The following is a 25,066-nucleotide window of genomic DNA, read 5'->3' as shown; positions in this document are numbered from 1 at the left end:
ATGTGCTACAGGTTCTATGACAGCTGTAAGTCAGTCAGAAAATGGGTGTAAGTGATAATTAGGTGTAACTTGCACCAACTTGGTACTCTGTAATTGTGGTCAAGGAATGTGATTTACACAATAAGCGGATAGCATGAAGGATATAGTGGGAGAAGTAATTAAAAGGTATGTTAAAGAAATGTTCCACATCCCAGTTATTTGAGTCAGTTTCTGATATGAGGTACAATAACATAAATCCAGAGTAACGCCCCATCTAGCTACATTACTAAACTCAGATCAGAATATGTTCTAGAATTTTTTAGTGTTTGTTACTGTTATTGTTCCAACATCCCCAATGTTACCCACCCTCTAAATTTTATTACAATTTTTACAATATTATATGCTCTACTTAGCGATTGAGTGCCTGAAAGCAAAATGAATTAAAATACATTTAAAAAATCTTAAGAGTATTGAATGTTTAAAAATGACACTACTGCATGCTTTCCATCACAACTCAGAATATGTTACCTTTGTTTTGTATGTGCACACAATGCAAGTTACCCTCTTATAACACAAACACATCATCACCATTTATGATTTGAGGATTAATTTGGGTCCAAGATACTCGTAGTTGTTATTATGTCTGCTTCCATGAGGTCTGATTTTTCACTCTTTCCTCTGTCAACCACTGAGCTTCTATAATTGCTTGAAATGAATGACACTTGATGTAAGATTCTGAAAAGATGTTTGAAATCCTGCCACATCAAAGCAGTTACACTCCTCATGCGTGCAATAATGTCACAAACATGTCAGCTGCCTGAATTAACATTTTTTTGCATGCTTCTTTGTTTCTGTAACTCTTCCACAAAATCAATGAGAAATACTAAAATGTGTAATTATCAATTACTGCAAGTTCTTGTTTTTAAATAGCATGTGTAAAGAACTTTTACTTATAAAAATCATCTCTTTCCAACTAGGGTTTTTAGGAGCCTCTTGTGAAGAGAAAGTAGACCCCTGCGCTTCATCTCCCTGCCAGAATAATGGGACCTGTTATGCAGACAGACTTGCCTACTCCTGCAGTTGTGGTCCTGGATTCACAGGGTCTACCTGTTCTCAGCCGATTGACTTCTGTGCTCTGAATCCTTGTGCACATGGCATTTGTCGCAGTGTTGGAACCAGTTATAAATGCCTCTGTATCCCTGGTTTGTACCAACCAGTTCCACATTTTATAAATCTTTCAATACTTCTTACACAGCTTTGGATATATAGTTTAAAATTACTTCCTTTTTTCTTTTCAGTATATATTACACATTGAGCAGATGTTCTATCTGTTTAGAATAATGATAGGAATCTACACATTCCATTTGGATAATCAGAAATTGCAGGGTAAGCACTGAAAATACACACTGAGTTCCATATGGGTTGGTTTGTATTTACAGCTGTACTATAGAACAGAAGTTTGCAGTGTGAGGATTTTTAAGGTGAGGCATCAAATATCAATAAAATGAAATTTAGGGATGGGAAGGCTTGAAATTAGCTATTGGGGAAGTACTGGAAACAAGAAAAAAAATAAATGTAAACCACTCACAGGTGCTTAGTTATCTCTAAGAGCCCAATCCTACAGCCTTTATTCACACAAGGAATCCTTACTCATTGATTTCAGTGGGACTGCTCTGTGAGCAAAGATAGCTGGATCAGGTGGTAAAACTGCATATGATTATACAGGCAAGAAATAAACGGTTTCTGGATTGAATAAAAAATGAGATTTTTTTCTTCTTTCTGTAATTTTTCTCCCATTATGAGAATTCTAGAAGTTGGGGGTAAGCTACTTCCCACAACCTATGGGGTTTTTTCCCCTCCTGTGGTTTCTGTATACACAGAATTATCATAAGAAGAAATTACTGACAACATATTCCAGCAGTGATATCTACATATACAGAACTATTTAAGCGAATGTAGAGAAGGCTCTCCAGAGAAAAAGGCAGAAAAGGAAAAAATATTCTATCTTCCTCATTGCTACTAACCAACCTTACAGAATAGCAAGGAGCAATCCAGGTTTTATATGCGTAGGAAATTAACAATTAAGGCAATATCAAGGGCAGCAACATTTTTGTAGTCTTTTAAAGTTAATCTAGATTGGAAGTACAGCCTGCAAAACTGTATACTTAAAAACTACAGCTACAGAAGAAAAAACATCCTCCTTATACTAGGCAAAGCAGTATTCCGTTGACCACTTTGGATTCTGTGTTGAAATGTGCAGAGCTACTTTTGATTCCTTGTGGAAGATGTATACACTTGTTTAATTGTTGATTAATTTATCTACAGATGAACATGTTAAAGGGCAGATGTACTCAGCTTTGCTTGTCTAGAAATCAGTGGTGCAATTGAAAAGATCCAGCGTGAGAAAATGATAGTGCAGTATGATGTTTGCCTTGTGGCATCACCTCACCATGCCAACATTATTATATATTGATATAATGCTATGATGAGCAGGTGGCAACATTATTATCTGCAGCTCCACTCAGCACAAAATCTATTCTCTCCTTGTCCTCTCTTGATTTCTAGGAAAACAAAGGGGGTAGGGACTCCTCGTTCACCTTTTTTTCTCTCCTTCCTTCCTGATTTCCTGGCCAGATGTGGAGGGATCCCATAAGCTGATCCCACAATGGTCAGTGCAAAGTATGATGATGATGAGCTTGTGAACTGAGGCTTGCCAATAAATCTTCAATTACTTAGCCATCCTTGTGCTACTTTGTCATATTGCATGAGATATGCTAGTGCTCCTGTGAACAAAGCAAAAGAAAGAGATTAGATTAACAGATTCTCTGAGATCATCTGTAGATACAGAACCTCAGTAAGAGTAATATTATTTTAGATGTTTTGATGCCCTTCTTCTGGTCTGTGTAAAGCATGACAAGAATGTTCAGCGTATCTAATCTGAAGTCTGTGTTTTTATCCTACCTTATTGCTGTGCAAATGATGAGAGCTGGAAGGAAGCAGTTTCGCACAAAAGAAAGATTAAGTCAATATTTTGGTTAAATTGGATGGACTGAGTGATAAAATATTGGTGGTCCGAGGAAAAAAGACCATTCTTTTCCAGCTACTTCCAGTTTCAGATAATTTTATGGTGTGGTGAAATTTGGTTAAGTGGTCATTTTTCCTAACAAGAGTGAATTGTCTGAGAATACTGTCTTCAATACTGGTATCTTGTAAGACAGGTAAAAAGGTATTGATTTGAAGAATCAAGAAACTTCCCAATTTATTAATTCTTTTTGGAATTTGTCCATTGTATGGATTTTACAATTAACTGCCAGTCTCTAGGAACACTACAAAGAATTTTGAGTGGTTTCTGGTGAACAGTGCAAGTGAACAATTGCCTCTAGATACAGTACTGCAGCACTTTTGTATGAATTAGAAGATGTTGAAATAATCTTTACCATTTAACAACAAGTATGTGGATTTGAACCATCACATGAAGTGTTTGGATGTTGCAAGAGATGACACAGTTGTTCACACGTCAATAGAAGCTAATTTAAATCCTATACTGGGAATTTTGCAGTGTTATAGTGAGATAAGATGGGGATATGAAATGGAAGATGATGCTATCCCAGGTTCACTAGTCAAACTAATGCTATGATAGGGCTCACATGCAGTCCGGTGGACATAAGTGTTCAGTGGACACGGACACTGTTTAGTTGTCTAGGGATGTTAAGAATCGAGTAAATAGCTAATCGTGTAGCCAATAGAATTTCTATTAAGTACACGATTAGTTGCTAAGGGAAGAAGCCTCTGGGAGTTATCCCCTGGCTGAGCTCTGCAGTTTAGATGTAGTAAGAGCCAGGAGGGTAGGTGGCCCAGTTCCTACTACATTTCAACTGCAGAGCCACAGCGTGGTAGCTCCTGAACCTGACACAAGCCAGGACTGAGCCGGGCTTGCTCAGTCCAGGCTCGCACTGTGCCAGCAGCCACTGTCTGCGAGGGTGGGGTTTCCAGCCCCAGCCGTCATAAACAGAGGTTGCTCCAGCAGCAACACCTGTTTGTGACAAGCCTGGGCATGCCTCAGGCAGAGGCTGCTTCACAGCAGCTTCCACCTCCCTCCGCCCCACCCCACTGCCTCTGATTGAGGCAGCAGCATGGGGGAGGGGAGCAGGCGGCACTGCGGAGACAGTGCTTTTAAGCCACAGACACAGAGGCAGCAAAGGGTGTGGGGAATTCAAGTAATTGACTCAAATACCCCATAAGCCTAGGCTTATAGGTAGTCGACTACTCACATACATCCCTGTAGTGGACACCAGTAGTCTTTTGGACTAGTGACTGGCATTTTGAGAGAAAATAGCGAAGCTTTTGTCTATCATCTGCTATGAATTTTGTATTTCGGGAGGTGAAGATAAGCCTCTCAATATCAATTTTCCAGTTATATTCTTTGAAGAATGTAATTGCTTTATTGTTAGTTTGCATAATAGAGGAATCCCATGAGAACAGGTTAAATTGGGTATCTAGCTGAAGAGTAGCAAGTCTAATCATAGTTAAATGTAGCTAACATATCCTATTATATAAAGAAGCAAACTAAAACTTGTATCATGTTGCTAATTATTTCCACATCTGACAAAAATATCTCCTTTTGATTGCAGATAGGAGAATTTGCCAGGTGCTGTGTCTGTAAATTCATGTGCTAGAACTAAGAAGTTGATGAGATTTTAATATTAACCCCTTCCTTGCTGATTTTTCCCCTCATCAGGAATGAATGGGGGTGGGAATGAACTGTGTGGATATAGAGGAGACACCAGAAAAATCTAGCGAGGGAGGGAGCAAGAAGTGCGGGAGGAAATAGACACATTGGCAGTGGTACTCCATATATTGACTGTCTTGCCTGCACTCTGTTAGCAACTTAATTCATCAGGCTAACAGAAAAAGGCAGCTTTTCCAGCCAAGTGATGACAGAATGGAACAGCATTCTTGCAGAGGAAGGTGAGGGTAGTGATGGAAAGGAGGGCTGCAGAAATGGCTGAAAAAGAGAGTGGTTCTTTGTGATCAAAGGGTTTCAATGCTTCACAAAACCTTTTGATCTTTCAGTTGTTCCTGATGCATCACTAAAGTGTCATCTTGGAACTAAAGATGTAGGTATTAAAATGTCAATAGTATGTATGCTCTGGAAGGTTATCTTTCAGTTACTGATAGGAAACAAATGCTTTAGCGTTACAAACTGCAATACGCAATGTATAAAATGTTAAATGTCACCTTCTACCTTTGCATTATCTGTGGGCAAACATGCCAAATCAGCCCAAACCTCTGCATCCCACGGTAATTGACTGCTCCGTGGAAAATTAAATGGAAAAAAATCACTACTTTTGAGATTAGTGATGTAAATCTCTTTGTGGGCTTTTTATTTCTTATTCTACAACTCTTTTATGTTATAGAAACCTATTTTTATTTAAACAGCACTCACATGGTAAAGGTTTACCAGATTGGAATCAAGTAAACCAGGCCCAGAAATTAAGTACAAGTCTATCAGATGGAAGTCAATATTTCAGATGTTTTGTAGCTCCATGTTGGTTACTTTATGCAAAGTGTTTAAGGAGCTGATTTGCATTCATGCAGATAACTTGCATATGGCCATAAAATTCAGGTTTAAAAACTTGAGTGTATTTGGTGCTGGTGAAAGGGGTAAGATTGACAGTCCTTGTGAATTTAGTCCCCTGTTTATCTACAGGGTAACAGAAGGGCAGACTTCCAAGAGGCTGTGCCTTGCCAGCATCCCTCAGTGTTGATCTGAGGAGATTTACTCTAGGGATAGTAAAGTTAGTTCAGCCTCACAGTCAGTGGCCTTCCCAAGTCTGCCAGTCTATGCAAAGCATGATAGTGAGTTTGTGATGTGGGAGCTGGAAGTGAGACTTTCCAAATTCATCTCATATACAACAAACATCCATTAGATGGGAACACCTGGTAATCCTTAGAGGTGTCTCTATGCAGATGGGCGACGTACAGGTGAAAGGCTCTATAGCTCACTAACATTGCCCTGAGGCATGCTGTTTCCCAGTATGTAGTGGTTAGTGTGGAATAAAACAGGAGGGGTATCTCAGACTGTCCCAGGCAAGTGCTGTGCACGTAAACCAGGGAGAGAGTGCCAGTGGCTGAGGAGCTATGTTGTCTCTACTCTTACTTTAGCCCCTGCCAATAAATGTCAACATTAGAGAGGGTTCTAGCCATCAAAACTCTCAATCATACAAACTCCCATGAAACCTTATTTAAAAGAACATTCATGTTGCGCTCATGCTAATTTTTGCCAGAATAGGTTGTCAGTGGGGTTTCAAGAAATGATGTTCAGTTGGGTGAGGGTATTCCTGGGTTCTGTTCCTGGCTCTTGGAACAGAGCATAGTCTGGTAGTTGAGTCAGTGATAGGCATAGGCAAACACACTGGTTTGGTAGAGTTGTTCTCCAGTGGATTTGAAGTGGCTCCGATGCCATTGGGTCCTATTCACAGCTCTGCCTGAAGTGACCTTATTTGTGAAATGAGTGAATGATACCTGCTTGGTCCTCTTATTAGGCTTGAGGAGTCAGTAGTACAAGTTGTGAATGGCACAGAACTATCAGCATCAGTTGGTAAAAATGAAGCGAGCAAACCTATGCTCTCCAAGCTCGCAGCCCAGCATGACTTCCCCTAAACTACAGGAAGATAGAGATAATCCTCTCTTAGATTCTTGGATATGTACAGTGCATCTCAAATACTGAGACTTTGGTGAGATTACCAAAACCAGTAAGGGATTATGTAACCCCCATTTTGTAACTTAGTGCCTTATTGCTATGTTGCTGTGGCTCAGTTCTGACACTAGTAGCCAACCTGCAAGCATGAAGGTCTCAATTATGGCTTCCACCAGCCTAGCTATCCTTGCAGTTATCCTCCACAACCCCTTTCAGTCTTCAGTTTCCCCATATGTGTCTCTCCATATTTTTTGGCTACCAGATACTTGGACTTTCCCCCAAACGATTGTCACCCCAAATGATTGAAACCTGCTGTCAGTTATCAGTTATCTTGTCGAACAATAATAGAAATGTAGCCGTGTTAGTCTTGTGTAGCTGAAACAAAAAACAGGACTATGTAGCACTTTAAAGACTAACAAGATGGTTTATTAGGTGATGAGCTTTTGTGGGCCAGACTCACTTCCTCAGATCAAATAGTGGAAGAAAATTGGCACAACCATATATACCAAAGTGATACAATCAAATAAATGTGTTCATGTGTGATGTGTGATATGTGTTCATTTTTTTTATTGTATCCTTTGGTATATATGGTCATGCCAATTTTCTTCCACTATTTGATCTGAGGAAGTGGGTCTGGCCCACGAAAGCTTATCACCTAATAAACCATCCTGGTAGTCTTTAAAGTGCTACATAGTCCTGTTTTTTGTTTATCTTGGGAACACATGCTGCACATAGTTTGCACAAAAGAGACCTACTTGGGGTACAAATAAACAAAATGATTGTGTAACAAGTGACATAGTAAGGAAGAGCAAACACAGACCGTTTATTCAGAAAAACAAACAAACAGATGCAATTCCAGGCTTTGTAATTCTCTGTTAGATAAATTCCCTTTCCTAACATAAGTGACCGGTTGCCTTTGAACTGTTTCCCAGAATGCCTTCTGTCCTAAGGGGATCCAGTGTTTTGCTGACAGCACCCCATTTAGATGCTGGTATTTAATTTCTTTAAAGCCTTACCTGCAAACCCTCTTCCCTTTTAACGGGGTTTTTATTTTTTCCTTTCTCTCAGGCTATGATAATTCATGGTTACACAGAATGGGACAAACTACCTCTTTTCTTAGTTTTCGCCAAGACTGGGGTTTTCTTTTCAGCTTCACTATTATTCATTAATTTGAATGGTCCACTATAGTCTCTCCCTGGTTTGTGCAAAGTTAGGGTCTTGTTGTTGGCTTCTTGTAAACAGCTTACATGAGAGATGTCACTCACTGCTTGATTACATCCCCGCGCATTTGTGAGGTAGGGTTGTCAACAGTCCCTTCCTTTTTTTCATCTCCGTACAAGAGCAAGAGTTGAGTGCTACTCCGAGCAGGAAGAAATAACCCTGGCAAATGTAGACAAGTACTGCTGCTGCTGGCCATACAAATATAGAGAAGAGGCAGGGTGGTGCAAGATGCAGGTGCTAAAAAAACAGTCTCTTATTTTTGAAATACAATGTTGGCAACCCTACTGTGAGGTAATGTTGTAGTTGCATCATAGTTACAATGTTCTACTCACATGTTCATACATCCATATATAGCTATAACCTGTATACTTAACTTCGTACCCTATGTAGCTTATCTGAAACTTAATGCAGTTTCTTTAGAGTCTGTAAGTTCTAGAGATGTTAAATTTAGTTTAATCACTAATTGACTAGTTGATGGAATTTCCATCGATTAGTCGATAAGCAGGGGAGACGCAGCAAGTTTAGCTCCTGGCCTCAGGAGCTAACCCCACTGCTGCTCGGCCTTTTAAATGTGTTAAGAGCCTGCCAGCTCTTAATACATTTAAAAGGCTGAAATACAGCAAGGGGGATGCGATGCAAGCTGGGACAGCTGATTCCCACTGTGCATCAGCCTTGGACCTGGTTCGAGCCAGGAATCAGCTTTCCCGGCTCGTGCCGGGTCCTCTCCCCGTTGCACTTCTGCATTTTAAATGTATTAAGAGTTGGCTGGCTCTTAATACATTTAAAAAGCAAAGGCACAGCATCCTGGGACTTGGCATAAGCTGGGAATCACCTGATTCCCACCTCACACCCCGTCCCGACTACCCTCCTGCCTTCCCTGCTCCCCGTGGAGATGGTGCTGGGGAGAAACGGCTTTTAAGCTGGCTCCCCCAAGCACTGGCTCCTACTCCGGGCAGGAGGGAGCAATTAGTTGAGGGACTAGTCAACTATCCAATAAACTTATGCTTATCGCATGGTTGACTAGTCACTTACATCCCTAGTAAATTCCACTTCATTTTCTTACATTGGATCTCAGGAAGCAATTCTGGTTTTGAGGTACTTAGGAGGAATTATCACTTCTTATTACAGAGGCTAAGGAACCACAGAGCTTTCTTCATATCTGCAACCTTGATCCCATTCTTCCTTTGTGCCTTCTTTCCTCCTTCAGGCACACGCTGTCAACTGCATTTTCATCTCTGTTACTTCTGCTTCAGAAATTACACGAGAGGAATTTTAAACGGCTTCAATTAGCCCAAGGACTGTGAAAATGTCTTTGCCTGGTAGGCATCTTGCTTTCCATGTTTTCTGGCCAGTATGCAGTATGGAAGAGTGACAAATGATAGCTATGACACATATCTGCACAATCTGCAGAGCACTCATGAACCAGCATTTAATATTGATGATATTTTTAATGCTGGCTGTCACTGTTATTGCAAGGCTGGGATAGGTAGGGATATCTGACATTAGCTAATGCAGAGGTTGTCAAACTGTGGGGCGCATACACCCCATACAAAAGGTGTGTTCAGGGGATGGGGCTGATGATACCAGGCAGCTCAGGCTTAAGACCAGTGCAGGGCCGCTCAGGGAGGGAGCACTACGTCTGCCCCCAAGTCAGCTCTTCTTGTTTGACCTCAGTTCAAAAAGTTTGAAAACCACTGGTCTAATGGTTTGTTCGTAGTAAAATTTTTATTACATAAAATGTTCTTTTTTTAAAAAAAGTACACTAGATTGAGACTTAAAATTTGTAAGATAACTTTAGAAAGCAATTTGATACTTTGTAGAAATTGTTCTCATCTCGGGGATAATAAGGTTACACACTTATTCCCAATTTCTAAGTTACATATATAACTTCAGTATATGTCCCCAATGGGAGCTTATTTTTGAAAGTTTTGACATTTTCACACCTTTAGCTTTGCTGAGAAAGGGGCTGAAGTGGACAAAACTAAGGCTGCAAAGTTCAATTTGAGCAAAAACAATTTTTATCCTCCAGCTTGAGTCACTCTTGAAATGCCTATGAATTTTCTTATTAAATTTAACTTTTCTTTCTCTCTCCCCCCATCCCAAAACCATATACACACACACCCTGCATTAGATACTCTCTGTCAAAAGGGAATGAAAAGGCAAAAATTACAGAATGAGAGAGAAGCTAATTTATTAGTAGGTTTAGAAACTCCAGTGCCTGTTTAGGTCCTGATTCTACACTTGGATGCCTGAATTTGACCATCTGACTCCATGCGAAGCCTCACCGGTTTCAGTGGGGCTCCCTGTGGCTCAAGGACTGCTTGCATGGACACTTGTGCAAGATCAAGGTCTAAAAATCATTAAAACATAAATGGAAGAGTTAAAATCTTTCAGCGAGATTACCAGTGAAGTGTGAGTAGCAATTAACAAATCTCACCGGCTACGTCTACACTGGCGTGATTTTCCGAAAATGCTTTTAATGTAAAAGTTTTCCGTTTAAAGCATTTTTGGAAAAGCACATCTAGATTGGCAGGATGCTTTTCTGCAAAAGCACTTTTTTGCGGAAAAGCGTCCGTGGCCAATCTAGACACAGTTTTCCACAAAAAAGCCCTGATCGCCATTTTTGTGATCGGGGCTTGTTTGCGGAAAACACTACTGTGCTGTTTACACTGGCCCTTTTGCACAAAAGTCTTTCAGAAAAAGACTTTTGCCCGAATGGGAGCAGCATAGTATTTCCTGAAAAGCACTGACGATCTTACATGAGATCGTCAGTGCTTTTCCAGAAATTCAAGCGGCCAGTGTAAATAGCTGGCAAGTTTTTCCACAAAATCAGATGATTTTGCGGAAAAACTTGCCAGTCTAGACACAGCAACCGAGATACTGAAGAAATACCCAATGTAAACATGCTTGATGTTGAGCTAAAATTTCTCGAGGTGTTGAGCGAACTATATGTTAAAGAATTATCCTTAATTAAAACTCATCAATGACCCGATTCAGTCTACTGAAAACAAATGGAGCCTTTCTGTTGACTTCATAGAACATTGGATTGGAACCTTCATTTCTAAGCTATTTTTTTCAGTTTGCCTTTTTCAGTCTTGGAAACCAGACTTTCAAACTGAATTATCTTATTGGGTAGTAATGTCCATTTTGAATGGAAAAGAATTATTCTTTTTTTTTTTTTAATTTATAAAGCACAAATGGCTGAAAGTGGGGTTTCTAATAAAACCTTGACATATGTTGGAATGAGAGACATAAGAAATCTTATCTGCTAATTGAACAGCTTTAAGAGCTGTAACCACAAGAGGGGTTTGCGGAGAAGGCAGTGGGTGATGTCCTTATGTAATCTGTCAATCTACAGGCAATGGGAGTTTCTATCAATAATTTATCTAAAAAACTTCAATTTTTGATTTTGTGTCTGCTTTGGAGACGTTGAATGCATTTGGAGTTTGCAATCCAATCAGAAAATAATATATATAGAAAATATAGGGGAAAATATGATTCTATACGATTGGAAAACCTCAGGAGGTCATTGAGTCCAACCCCATAAAAATAATTAAGTGTGAACTTCAAAATGGGCTGCCAAACTGTTAGTGTGAAATTTCAGCCCTATTAAAGTCAATGGGAGTTTTGGTTTTGAATTTAGGAGAGCCAAGATTTCACCCCCTAGATAATAAATAAAAATAATATGCCCAGGTAGCACATACATTATAATCCCACATGTATATGAATGAATTAATATGTATGTAGATGAATTCAGGACCTCCCCACATTCATACATACATTCTCGAAGTAACCAAAACGTATACATTACATAATAAATAGTTTCAGAAGGGTAGCTGAATTAGTCTGTAAAATGAAAAATTTAAAAAACAAATAGTCTAGTAGCACTTTAAAGACTAAGAAAACATGTAGATGGTGGTATGAGCTTTCGTGGGCACAACCCATCTGAAGAAGTGGGCTGTGCCCAAGAAAGTTCATGATAACATCTACATGTTTTGCTAGTCTTTAAACTGCTACTAGACTGTTGGTTTTTTAAGTATTTCATAATAAATAGAATATTTGAAGGAAAAAAAAAAGACGAGAAAAGTGAAGAAGAAACGTCATTGCCAATAGCCAAGACTGTTTCTCTTCTACTTTTTGCCTTTCCTTCTTGCAGCTTTCCTGGGGGTAGGTTTATGTCAGTACTTCATTATGGTAGCTGCAACATTTCCTGTAGTTGCAAGTTCTTTTTTGTTCTTGTCTCTCCCTTCTCACAGTTAGAAACTGGGGTAGACCAGTCTCAAGATCCCAGCAGTGGTGACTGCAGGTTAATTCCAGTGGCCAATTAGCTCATTACCCTTTTCAAAGTTTGCTTACTACTGCGCTACCTGGCACAATCTGGGCAGTGTTGGTGAGCATGCCTTTGTCATCTCAAGCAGCTTTTCTGTAGTTTGCTATCTCATTGAATCATTGTTCAACTTCTGAGCCTATCAACCCTATTCCACACATCTTTTCTTCCTCAGCTATATGCCTCTTATTCCCTCTGCGGCTCCAAGTATTTGTAATTCTGGGAAGTGGTTTAGAATACAGTTTCTATGAAACAGAACTATGCAAAGCAAAGCAGAGTTTTATTGTATGGTACCCCATTAGGCCAACACACAGAGGTGTTGCTATTGCCCTGAAGGGTCGACATGCTTGGGGCCATTAAGTCAGGGGTGAGGAGAGGTGACAAGGGAGTGGTTGCTGAGGAACAAGAGAAGAGAGCTTTTCCCCTTGTCTCTCATCAATCTCTGAGAGGGAGGGAGAGGGACTTCTCCCCCTGCCTTTTATTGGCCTAGGAGTGCAGAAATCAAGAAGAGAGTGGTGAGAGCTGCTATTTTTGCCCCCACCAAATCCTGAACCAGCAAATGTCTCCTTCAGCAACTTGCCTGAGCCAAGATCTGTGTACCCCAACCCCTCCCCCCGATTTGGCACTCATTGCCCTTCTGAGAATGAGTGTTTACAGAAGCAGCTCACCGAGGAAAGGAGCTGTCTTGCAGGCCAGGCTGGAGGATACTTGGGGGGCAGAGATCCCAGCCACTGCAAGCTAGTCTGATGGTGTCAGTGTTCCCAGCCCCAACTAGGCACTCTACTTGGACTCCTCACTGTTTATAGATTGTTAGCATGGATGGAGTTCAAGCCCTCAGGCAAGACTGTGTGAGAGAGGCTAGGAAGCTTGTGAGATGGAGATGGTGTGAGAGAAACCTTGGTGTGCGTGTGAGACTTGTGAATGAAAATGAGTGGGAAGGGCTGTAAATAACCTTGCAAGGAAGAGCATGTTTGAGAAGGAGAAAGGAGGATTTGGGCATCCTGGGGAAAGAAATAGAAAGGTGTCTGTCTGCCATTGTGAGGGAGGCTGGCAGAGGAAGAGGCCAGCCAGTAAGGAAAAGGAGGAGTAAAGCTGACTAGAAAATGTCATTTAATTTTTTTTAAATGAAAATGTAGGTCTGATTCTTTTTCTGAAAATTTTTCCTAGTTTTTCAACCATCTGTTGGATGGGTGAGAGGATAGGAGTGTGGAAAAGAGGACACATTTAAAGTAGGAATGAGGGCACTTGCACATCATTATGTCTTAGCTGCCCCCATGAAGATACAGCTGTCAAATGCATGTTCAAGTTCTGCCTTCACCTGGGAAAAAATAGTGCTGTAATTTCAGTTGCACATTGTGCCGGTAAAACAAAATCTGTAACTGAAGGTGTTTTTCATCTGAGGCAGCCCTGGCGAACATTGCACTGACGACTCAGCAGTTGGAGCTGCTGGATAATGTAGATATTATTGATTGTTTTGTTTGGTCTCACATACAAATAGCTGTTCATTGTACTAGCAAAAAGTTAAAATCAATAAAATCATCAGAATTTTAATAAATAGGCCAGAGATAGATGAAGATATCAACAAAATTCTCCTCTTAGGTCCATGTATTCATTTCATATCTTTGACTGCAAAAATAATAGTAACTTATATAAATTTCTGAAGATACATGTATAAGCACCCTTAATGCATTCAGAGCCTATTAATGAATAATAACACAAAACGAGACAACTTGGTGAGAACTGTATGATGTTTCCTTGTTTAACGAGGGGAAAATGAAAATATCTCCTTTCCCTCCAGTAGCAATGACCTGATCCCATTGTTGAGTTTTGCTATTCACTGCAATGCAACTAGTTTCAGGTTTTTGATAACTGGATGAAAACACCATATTTCTTCCCTCTGAAGGATTCAAAGAGTGTTATGGCAGTACCTCCCCTCTAATGGCCAAAAAAGGCTTCTTTTCCAGATTCATTGTAGTACGGGTTGAAACTCTCTTAACTGGGATTCTCTGGTCTGGCAACATCCATGGTCCAGCGTGGATGTTGCAGGACTAGAGTGTCCTGGTAGAGGGCAAGTGGTAAAAATCCCTGCAGAGCAAGACGGTCTTTAGTCTGCTTTTTTGGGAAAGCCCAACTGTGCATTGTTCCTTACTCAATGATTGTTGCAAAATGTTTAGTGTTTAGCAGTAATTTCATAGAACATAGGTGAGAAAATATCAAAGTTTGTTCATTCTACAAATTGACTTCATTTCCAAAAAGAAGTTTAAATGTTATGAGAGAGCAAGAGTGAGACAGTTATAGAAAATGAACTCTCTCTCTCAAAGAAATTAAAAATTCTTCAATATAATCTCTTGTACAAAATAAAAACCACCATCATTCATATTTTTACCATCCATATTTTTACCAACTGTAAAAAAGCAAGTTAATTATATAGGGCTAATTGGAAAAAACACTTGAGTTCATTAATTTAGGTGTTGATTTTTTTTACTGTAGAGAGTATCACTTCAATTCAGTAAAAGGTCAGACTCACGTGAGGTATTTAAATTGTTCTGACCTAAAGCTTGGTTAGTAAGGAGAGAACAAATGTAAATTTTCATTTTATCACTGCATTTAAATAATTCTTTCATCTTATTAAACATAAATAATAAGGGAGAATGACTGTCACTTCTGTCTTACATATGTCTTAACTGGCTATACCATTAGATATGACTGCTAAATTGGGAGAAAAGTAGAAAAGTTTAATAAATAAAATATACTGAAGTTGTGGATGGCCCTGCATTTAAAATGCAAATGGTAATATAGAGCTGGAAAATAGGAAAGGTGGGGGGGGGGGGAGGTTTAATGAATAAATACAATGGATCAAAAAAGGGAGAATTTAAACAAATTTTAAAATAATTTGAATAGAATTATGTGTAAAGTGCTTCACACTCTTGTAGCTCTATATAAATAATATAGGATACAATAGTGCACAGGTTCTCAGCCATGGGTATGCATATCCCTGAAGTATGCCAAGGTTTTTCAGGGGGGTACATTACCTCATTTAGATATTTGCCAAGTTTTACAACAGACTGCATAAAAATCACTAACTACAATTTCATATAGACAATGACAGGAATGGACAATAATTTTTGATAGGAGGGAACGCTGCAAGAACTTGGTAAGTTGTCAAGGATGACACTCTTCCATTATATTAATGAAGGCAGTGCGGCATCTAGGATGGAGGTTGGGTGCAGAAAAACTTGGGGTAGGAGATTGGGGTGCACATGGGTGAGGTCTGGGAGGGAGTTTGGGTGAAGGAGAAGGTGTGGGGTCTGGAAGGGGTATGAGTGCAGGAGTGGGGGTGCAGAGGCTTTGGGTTGTGACCTGAGACAGGGGTTTGGGGTGCAAGGTCTGAGAAGGGCTATGAGTGCAGGAAAGGGTTATAACCTAGAAGAGGGGTTCAGGTGGGAATGGGGTCTGGGAGGGTGTTGTGACCTACAGCAGGGATGCAGGAGGGGGTGCAGGGATTTGGGCTGCATTGGGGTGCAGGATCTGGGAGGGGAATCTGTGCAGGAGCAGGGGTGCAGTGGATTTGGGTTACACGGGGAAGGGTTGCGAGAGACGGACAGAAGGTTGTGGGGAGGGAGAAGCTAGGGTACCAGAGGGAGGCTCTGGCCGAGAGGCGTGTATCTATGTGGCTGCCGGCCTATAGCCCAGCAGATCCCTCAGGTATGTCCCCAGCCTTCCACACACCCCGCACGTTGCTCAAAGTGGCTGGCTTGGGAGGACTACATGCTGCTCTGAGCGCAGCGAGCCCGGAGAGGAGAGGGGTACGTTGCACGATCTGAGTGGTGTGTTGGGGCGGGGTAGGCAAGGAGTCTGTCGGAGGCACCTGCTAGGCTGTGGGCCAGATCCAGCAGCCTGGTGGGTTGGATCCGGCCTATGGGCTGTATTTTGTTCGTCTCTAGGTAGTGACTTGCTTATATTGCCCTGTATACTATGCACTGAAGTGTAAGTGAAGTATTTATATTCCTACTGGTTTATTTTATAATTATATGTTAACAATGAGAAAGTAAGCAGTTTTCCATTAATAGTGTGCTTTGAGACTTTTGTATTTATATATCTGTTTTGTAAGCCAGTAGTTTTCAAGTAAGGGGAATAGGGTTGCCAGGTTTTCTCCCGGACTGTCCATTATTCGGGCCCCCCTTCCAGTAAAAAAACCAGAACATAACAGACGTGAAATGTCCGGTATTTCCTGTTTCCCTCAGACAGAAGCCCGGGAGGGACAATTTTCCCCTGCTGTATCTGGTGGCGGAGTGAGGAGCGCAGGGCCATTTAAAGGCACAATATACTTTTTTTTTTCTCGACATCTTTGGTCTCCCCCTTTTTTTTCCTCAACAGAATTTTTTTCCCAGGGGTGTGTGTGTGTGGGTGGGTGGGTGGTTGTTTTTTTGGGGGAGGTATTCAGTATTTTTTATTAAACCATCTGGCAACCCTAATTAGGGGACACTTGAGGTATTCTAGACAAATCAGACTTCTTGCAAGAGATCTAGTAGTCTGGAAAGACTGAGAGCCAATGTAGTAGTTAATGGGCTAAGAGAATCAAGAAACAGAAGGTACAATATATTTATCATATTATCTCATATGAAAAAAGCTTCTTTGACCTAATGCAGTATGTTGCAAAAGACATTTCAACTACTCTTAAGACAGATGACTGCATGATCCACTAGACCATGCAAAATGCTGGATGGTCAAGTGGACTAAGTAACTCATGATTTCTCATCTTGTATCACTAGCAGCTCCTGTAGCCTTTTTAAGCTACTGTTTGCTCCAGGTGCAGCATCAGGTCATAATACTTGCCTAGCTCCCAGAAGTACTGCTAAAATTGAATTGTGAGATGTTTGTGCAGCACTTTGAATTTGCACAGTGCTGAGAACAAGAAGATACAGTATAAATGTTAACTGTAGCATTACATGATCATCATCAGTCTGAGCCCATGAAATGGCTACAGGGCAAAGCTAATCATGAACATCGGTGTAATTACTGGATTATTTCACTTCTACAATAAAACATATTTTCTTCAGAGTTTCAATAATGTCTTAGGTCATCTGTCTTTGTAGTCGGGGAAATGTTGTGCGCTCGGTCCCTATAAGAAATGTACAGTTTTATCTTTCACAGTGTCAGACTCTCTACCTTTTTTAAAAAGTTTATTTATATTATAAGGCCTGTGGCCTTAGAGGCGCAGTGCCTTTCAATTAATGGCAGTCTATCCACAGTCCAAGCTAAATTGTTACCTTTTATCGGGAAGCATTTCATAGCTTATTCTGTTTTCTCCCACATGTGCTTTAGGTTACCATGGCCTTTATTGTGAGGAGGAATATAATGAATGCCTTTCTGCACCCTGCCAGAATGCTGCCACCTGCAGAGACCTTGTCAATAGCTATGAATGTGTATGCCTTGCTGAATATGAAGGTAAAATACATTTTTGCCTCTTGTTGTGTAAGTATAGCTTACTTCACAAGTCTTTTAGTGCTTTCTTGCTTGATAATAAAACTACAAAGTGAGGAGTTAAGTTGTGATATGCCACTGTATAAGGTAGGAAAATTAATATAAAGTAGGACCTGATTCCACAGCCATTATTCAAGTGAGTCATTCTTATTTACATAAGTCGAATCACTGAAGTCCATGGCATTACTCATCTGAGCAAAATTAACTTAGGTAACAATTTGGTTGTTCAGGTTTTTAACTTCATAGTACTCTGTTTCCTTTAAAGATGTGAGCTATAGTTTTTTAAGAGACTGTTGGATATAATTTGTAATCAGTTATTGCTGGGAACCATTACCTGGAGGACTTCCCAGATATTTCTCTAGTGTAAAGAGTTAAAAACACGGAAACAAAAAAATCAATTTTTTTTTGTTTCCTAGAGAGAAAAAATAAAAAAAAATAACCAATTCTCTGGAAGCTTATTTACAAATCATAAAATTCAGACATAATGGCAAGTCAGTGAACACTCCTCCATGTTGATGGAAACCATGTCCAACCTGATTCAACAGATTCTGTTTTCATAATCCATTTCCTAAGTATTTTGTAAATTTATAAAAAAGAAAAAAAATTGTTCATCAAGAAAATTTTATTTAAGGATAGATTTATTTCATTTTCAGTAAAGAGTAAAGCATATCTGTGTTTTGTTTACTCTCTCTCTCTCTCTCTCTCTCTCTCTCACCAGTATTTTAAGGATCATTGCACATTTATATCCTCAAAGAAACAAAAATAGTTATCTCTCTTGACTGAAACTCAGTCAGCTGCTGCTTGAGGCTAACAAAGTGTATATTTCATATTGGTATGTGCTCTGTTCTTTGCCACTGGATGAAGAATCCATCATACCAGTGGCCAAGCTTGAAGAATTAACAATCACTTTCAAATGGCAATGGAAACTGTGCTGTTCTTCAGAGTGCATTGGCTTAAACTTCATGTTACACTGTCAACACAACAAGTATATCTAGACAAAAAATAAAATAACCCAAAATTTGTGCATTTGCTCGTTAAGCCAGCATGGAGCTCCATCCTCTAACCATTTTACAAGGGATTGTGCTTTCTGCCTTGAGTGGCTGCATTGGCTACTGATTCTCTCTCACCTTCCACTTTACAGTGGCATTGGTGACTGCACAAAGTGGGTATAAATCATCACTATCATGATTTGGTAGCATTTCACATCTACTTTGAACTGATGCACATGACTGTACAAAGGTCAGAGCAGTAGAGAAATGACTCATATCTTGTAATAGTACTGCCTCACAAGAGTCAAATTGTTCAAATGCATAAGTATTTGCACAGTTGAACTCATAAAATGGACACTAAAATATGTGCTTATTAATTTCTAAGGAGACTCTTTCTTGGGTGCAATGTTGTCAGGCAATATTGAATACTTTGTGAATTTTGGAGAGCTTTGTAACAAAGACTTTGTCCAATTTGCAATGTATGGAACTATCTGGTTGAAGGTAAGCAATGGGATAGACTCTTTCTCTTTGCTGGCAGACATCACACTGATGTTGAAATGTGCTCTTTTCCGGTCAGATGGCCATAAAAGAATTCACAGCTGACTTACAGAATTTTGCCAAGTATTCTGACATACGGACAATAGTTTGAATTCGCAAGGATAAAGCTGAAAAGGACATTGTAAAACAAAACTAAGTGTATGCATGAAACAAATAAATTACCTGCTAAATTATGTAAGCAAATAGCATGCCAATACATTTCACTCATTCTCATTTTCATTTAGGCCTGTAGACTTATATTATTTCTAATTTGTATGACAGCACCCAAAGCTATAAAACGTAAGATAGGTCCATAACTGAAGAAAATGCCATCTGAACAGATCAAAACCAAAACAACAACAAAAAAACCCCACAGAGACAAGAGACAGGAGAACAAATGTAAGCATAGACATGTTGGAGGTGATTTGGTAAGGGTAGATAAACTCTGAAATAGGTTGCTAAAGAAAGTCGTGGAACATTTAAAAAAAAACCAAGTTAGACAGCTGCTGAGGATTTTCTAGCTTTATTTGGTTCTGCCACAGTACAGCAGGCTGGACTTGCTGACTTCTCAAAGTCTCTTCAAGCCCTACGTATCCGATTCTGTGTTTTATCTCCTAATGTTTTATTGTTTTTTCTTTCCTCACATTCTTTTCCCAGAACACTCCATCCCAAGATCCCCACCAACCTTCTGTTCTCAGTGCCTTGTTTTAATCCTCATCCTTCACCAATCTAATGTAGCTCAGTAGTTAACTTTCTAACCAGTTATTCCCAGGAGCGGCCCTAGACGAGCTGCCAGCAACTGGCACCCTAGGCGAAATGTGCGATCAGCGCACGATTGGTGCCTCCGCCTCCAAAGCCTTCAACGGCCATTTTTCTTGATGCCCTAGGTGACCACCTAGGTTGCCTGTATTGACGGGCCACCACTGGTTATTCCCTCTCTCCAAGTTACTCTCTCTCTTCCACACCACCTCAGCAAGTTAGTCCTTTGTACGTATGAAACAGCTCACTGAATCTGGAGCCATCCACTGCTGGGATTATAAAACAGTGCCCCCTATAATCCTCACATATCCACCATTTTTGTAGCATGTCTGGTAGAAACAACTATTTGATACATGGATTCCAGACACTTGGTCTGTATCTATCACATCTAACCAGAATGGTTTATAGATTAATATCACTAGAGCTTTCAATATCTCTCGAAACAGAAAACCTGTAATACTTATCAAAAAATGGGCAGAAAGCTAAAATGTTTTCCACAAATTCACTTGAAGCATGTTGTAGTGAATGGGAACTGGTTTGTAATTTAGTAAACTACTTTCGCAAAATGTCTCATGCCGAGAGCAGGCCTGCTGATGGGGAGGGTGTAGGGGGCAGAGGCTCTGAGGCCTAGCAAAGTAGCAATAGTGACAGCCACAGCCCCCAATCCTTTAAATCGCTGCCAGAGTGCGGTATCACATGCTCTGAGCAGCACTATGGGTTGGGGGGTAGTGGTCGTCATGCTTCTAGCACAGCGGGCTGCCTGGGGGCTGGAGTGGTGGGCTCTGGGCGGTGCTGAAGGCTGGCTCCACTCAGGCCCACCCATTCCACTCTCAGCCCCCCCCTTCTGAGAGTGCAGAGCCCCTGCCCCCCATCTTGCCCAGGCGCCTGTGGAGTAGGCCCACAACATCTCTGCATTCCCTTGCCAGAGTTCAAACCTAACATTGATTCCTGACAAATATCCTGAGTGAAATAAATGTGTGTCTTGTGGTGGCTCTTACTTCCGAGAAGAAGAAGAATATTGCCATACATATAGTCATAGTTAGCAAAGGATGGCACAATCTGTTGAACTGGGGTTGATATTAAAGGGGCATCAACAACTTGAAAAGTGTATTTCTCTTACTATTTTTGCCTTCTACTTTTACAAGTGAAAGTTAAGATGAAAACCTATGAATAACTGACAGAAAAATGGAAAAAATGAGAAGAGCAATTACACCCAGTTTATTTTTTGCATTTGACAGGACTTTTGGTATCCTTGTTTTCCTTCACAAAACTACCTACAGAAATAAATTACTTAAAATTAGTCATTTAGATTTTGACTCTACAGTAGGTGCTGTGAAGTTATGCCCTAATATCTACATGGGGTACTCCTCATTTCAGCATAAATTATTGTTTACTATAGTGGATCACAAAGTTAAGGTAATTAATTATAGATCAAAGACCAATAGATCAAAGGTCAGTCTTGAAATACACTACTCCCGTTTTTACATAGAACGACCATTAATGCCTGCCTAAATACCCCAAGCAGTTCTGTATCATTACACCTGCAGGACTCTGTAAACGTTTAGGAAAATGAGTAACTTTATGAATGAAAACAGTCTCATGGAACTCAGTGAGTCTACTTTTGTGGTAGTGTTTGTAGAGCTGATAGGGTATAATATATGATACCATGGTGGCATCTGACCTCTCTACCCATCCCCAGTTAGGAATGCTTCCTCCCCTGCGCCAGATAAGTCACACAATCTGCTGCAGAGTGAAACTACTGGAATCAAATTCTGAGGCAGGAGATCATAGAAAGAGGGAGGGGGGTTGCCAATCAAATGAAATCCTATCATGTTAAGTTACATGTTTGAATATGTTGATTTCTGTTTCTACTGCTTTGACAAACCATGGTCCATTTGAGTCCATTGGGAAAGGAGAAGACAGGTTTAATAGTATGTAATAGTGTGTATTTTAAGTTTCATATTAACTGGAACTGTTGCTGAAGATAACCAATTATTAGTTCCACTGAAGAATATTAAACAGATGGCCAACCTGCTTCTTTATTACACTATTGCATAGCCATTGAAACTCCACCGATGCCATTGTCTGAGAATAGGAACTGGCCCGCTGTGCCTGAAGAAGCAACATAGCCTTGATAAGAAGAGGAGCCCTATGTTTTAAGACCAAATCACCCTAAAACATACGACTTGAGTCTGATCTTGCATTGGCTTTCCAATTGTCTTCAGCAACTTACTTGTGCATAACACTGGTGTCTAAGAGCACAGTCAGGCTGTTGGTTGCTCTCATTCCATTTGGCTCACAGCTCACATCCTGATTTCTGACTAACCATAGGTACGAATGTCAATAACACTAATTTATTCTTCTCAGGACGGCACTGTGAATTATACAAAGATCCTTGTGTTAACATCAGTTGTCAGAATGGTGGCACTTGTGATAGTGAAGGTCTAAATGCTACATGTATCTGTGCACCTGGATTTACAGGCAAGTAATTTGTAAATTACACAAAATGTATTATTGTTAATCTCAGTGTCCAAAAGAAGGCCAATGTCAAGTATAAATCACTCCATAATTGTCAGATAATGAACAAATTAAAAGGGACACTGTAGAGCATAGACATGGTTAGCAGTAGACTCTTGCACTGAACATCTGGGGTATGCTAGAAGTACAGCTGAAACTAATTTTTTAAAGAAATTGCTGCTTTGACTTACTGCACCAACATAGGGTCCCAGCCAAAGCAGTAAATCTGAACATCTCTTGTATGGTCTCATTCATGTCCAAACATTGTAATTTGGGACCCATCTTAAACATTAGCTATTACTACAAAGTCATCCCTAATACATTTGGCAGATGAGAGAAAAATTGGGGGAGCAGTAAATAATGAAGAGGACAGGCTGTCCTGGCAACAGAATTTGCTTGGCCCTGGGCAATGTTGGGGGCCCTTGGGGCTAGGCTCCCCTGGCAGGACCTCAGGCAAAAGGGGTGGGGGTAGGAGCAGCCAGCCATCAGCACCACCAACAGTGGCAGTAGTAGCCCAGAGCCATGGGCCCTTAAATATCACCAAGCCCTGGGGCAACTGCAATCTTTACCCTTTCTCCACCCATTGACAGCCCTGAAGGCAGGTCACTGGGATCACTTGATAAACACGCCACAAGCCAGTGTACAGAACGGGTCTCTATCCTGAGAAGCAGTGGCTGCAAGATGATTCAGAGGTTGTGGTGGACAGTGAGCTGGACATGAGCTCCCAGCATGACTTGGTGGTCAAAAGAGTTAATGTGATCCCGAGGGAAGGCACAAACCCAGAAATCTCAGTTAGGAACAGAGAGATTATTTTATTGCTATTGTTGGCTCTGGTGCAGCAGCTGCTCATGCAATACTGTGTCTGGTTGTGGTGCCCACAGTTCAAGAAGGATTTTGATAAATTGGAGAGGGCCCAGAGGAGAGTCACAAGACTGATTAAACATGAGAAGATGTCCCATTTAGTGATAGATGCAGAGCTCAACACTGACCAGTTTTAAAACAAGATTAGATGTTTGATTATTTTATAGAAGGTCTGTGGCCATGAGGTCAGAATTAGATGATCACAGTGGTACCTTCTGATCTTGGGAGCTATGAAACTATGAGTTTCTGGAAGGTCTGGGTTACTGATGACACAGGCAGCTCGTGAGAAGAGAATTAATTTATCTCTTCTGTATTACTAATGCTCTGGTAAAGTTGGAGTAATGAACTTATTTAATATTGGTCCCTATACTGTTTTTATACATAGGGTCACATTTTCCTCTGAGGTGGGTACTCTCCAGAATAAATCTCTTTTGGTCAATTTCAGTTTTATGGTAAAGTGGCTAAGAGTTACAACTGGTTAACACTTGTAATGTTGCTGTAAATAAATATTTTATGTTTGAGTTACCCAGTAGGTGTAGTACTTGTAAGTAGTATAAAAAGTGATAGGTATCCTAATTAGGTGCTTTTTTGAGACATGCTACATTAAGAAAAAAAAGCACAAGAGGAAATTTATGGAATCATTCACTGTGAGGCAATTTAAAGTGGTGCAAAAATGAAAATTAATCATTCAAAACACACTTAAAAAGGATACCAGTTACCATAATGGCATCCCTTTAATAAAATCTCATGTTAAAAGTTTTAACTCAAGATGCATGCCTCAGGCTTTTTACAAAATGCAGTAAAAATTTAGCTATTGCAATGAAATGTCTGAAAAATTCAATTATCATAAAATGTACTAGTATTTCCTGACAGCAAAATGCCATCATCTACCATATAATGTTTTAGCCAAGTTGTCATTCTTCTCTGTGTTATTGATATTTGCAATTCATATTAAAACATTGCAAGACCAACGGCTTTTTGGTCTGATTCTCCTTTGATGATAGTTTTATGTATAACTTAACTTACCTCAGTAGAGTTATTCCCAGATAAGTGGAAAGAGAGAACATGGCCCTTGACTCAAAATCTTTTTCAGTAGTTTATACAATCACTGGGTGTGAATTTATGTTTTAAATGTTGTTTTGAGCTGTCCTGATGAAATCTTTGTATAACACTGTAGAAATTCAAATGCAAACACTAAATGTTGTTACTTGGCATCATGTGTTCATTGCCTCTTGTGCCAAATAACACATAATTTCTAATTTACTGCTTCATTAACAATTTTTGTTACCTGGTTTCCTTTCAGCCGTGAGCCTAGCAATTTCAGGGCATTATATCTACTAGTACATGAACTTTTTCATCTAGTAGCCCACTTCTACTGGACATGAATGCCTAGCATTATATAGTAAGATACAGGCAGTCCCTGGGTTACGTACAAGATAGGGACTGTAGGTTTGTTCTTAAGTTGAATTTGTATGTAAGTCGGAACTGGTACATATTGTAGGGGAAACTCTAGCCAAACATTTCTCCAGAGCTCAGTTTTGTTCTCTCACACCTCACTTCCCTCAGTCCTTTATTCTCAAGCTGAGGTGTCTGCTGAGAAAAGCCGCTTTGCGTCTCCCTGGTCTGCTGGGGGGAAGCAGCTAGTGCGGGGTTGCCTCACCCCATTTGTAAGTAGGGATCTGATGTAAGTCG

General features: G+C 40.2%; 1 protein-coding gene across 2 annotated transcripts in view; it reads left to right on the top strand.

Annotated features, from left to right (window-relative positions):
• DNER (delta/notch like EGF repeat containing) overlaps positions 1-25,066 on the top strand; it is a 297,002-nt gene that overhangs the window by 247,109 nt on the left and 24,827 nt on the right. Inside the window, exons 8-10 of one of the 2 annotated variants that reach the window (XM_075937623.1) lie at positions 957-1,181; positions 17,553-17,675; positions 22,364-22,477. In XM_075937623.1, coding sequence (XP_075793738.1) covers positions 957-1,181; positions 17,553-17,675; positions 22,364-22,477 — 462 coding nt within the window. The remainder of the gene's footprint in view (positions 1-956; positions 1,182-17,552; positions 17,676-22,363; positions 22,478-25,066) is intronic. The other variant, XM_075937624.1, reaches the window with a different exon arrangement.

Source organism: Pelodiscus sinensis, chromosome 10 (assembly GCF_049634645.1).
Source record: "Pelodiscus sinensis isolate JC-2024 chromosome 10, ASM4963464v1, whole genome shotgun sequence".
NCBI classification, from domain to species: Eukaryota; Metazoa; Chordata; order Testudines; family Trionychidae; genus Pelodiscus; species Pelodiscus sinensis.
The sequence above is the reverse complement of the archived record's forward strand: the minus strand, read 5'-3'. Positions and strand labels throughout refer to the sequence as shown.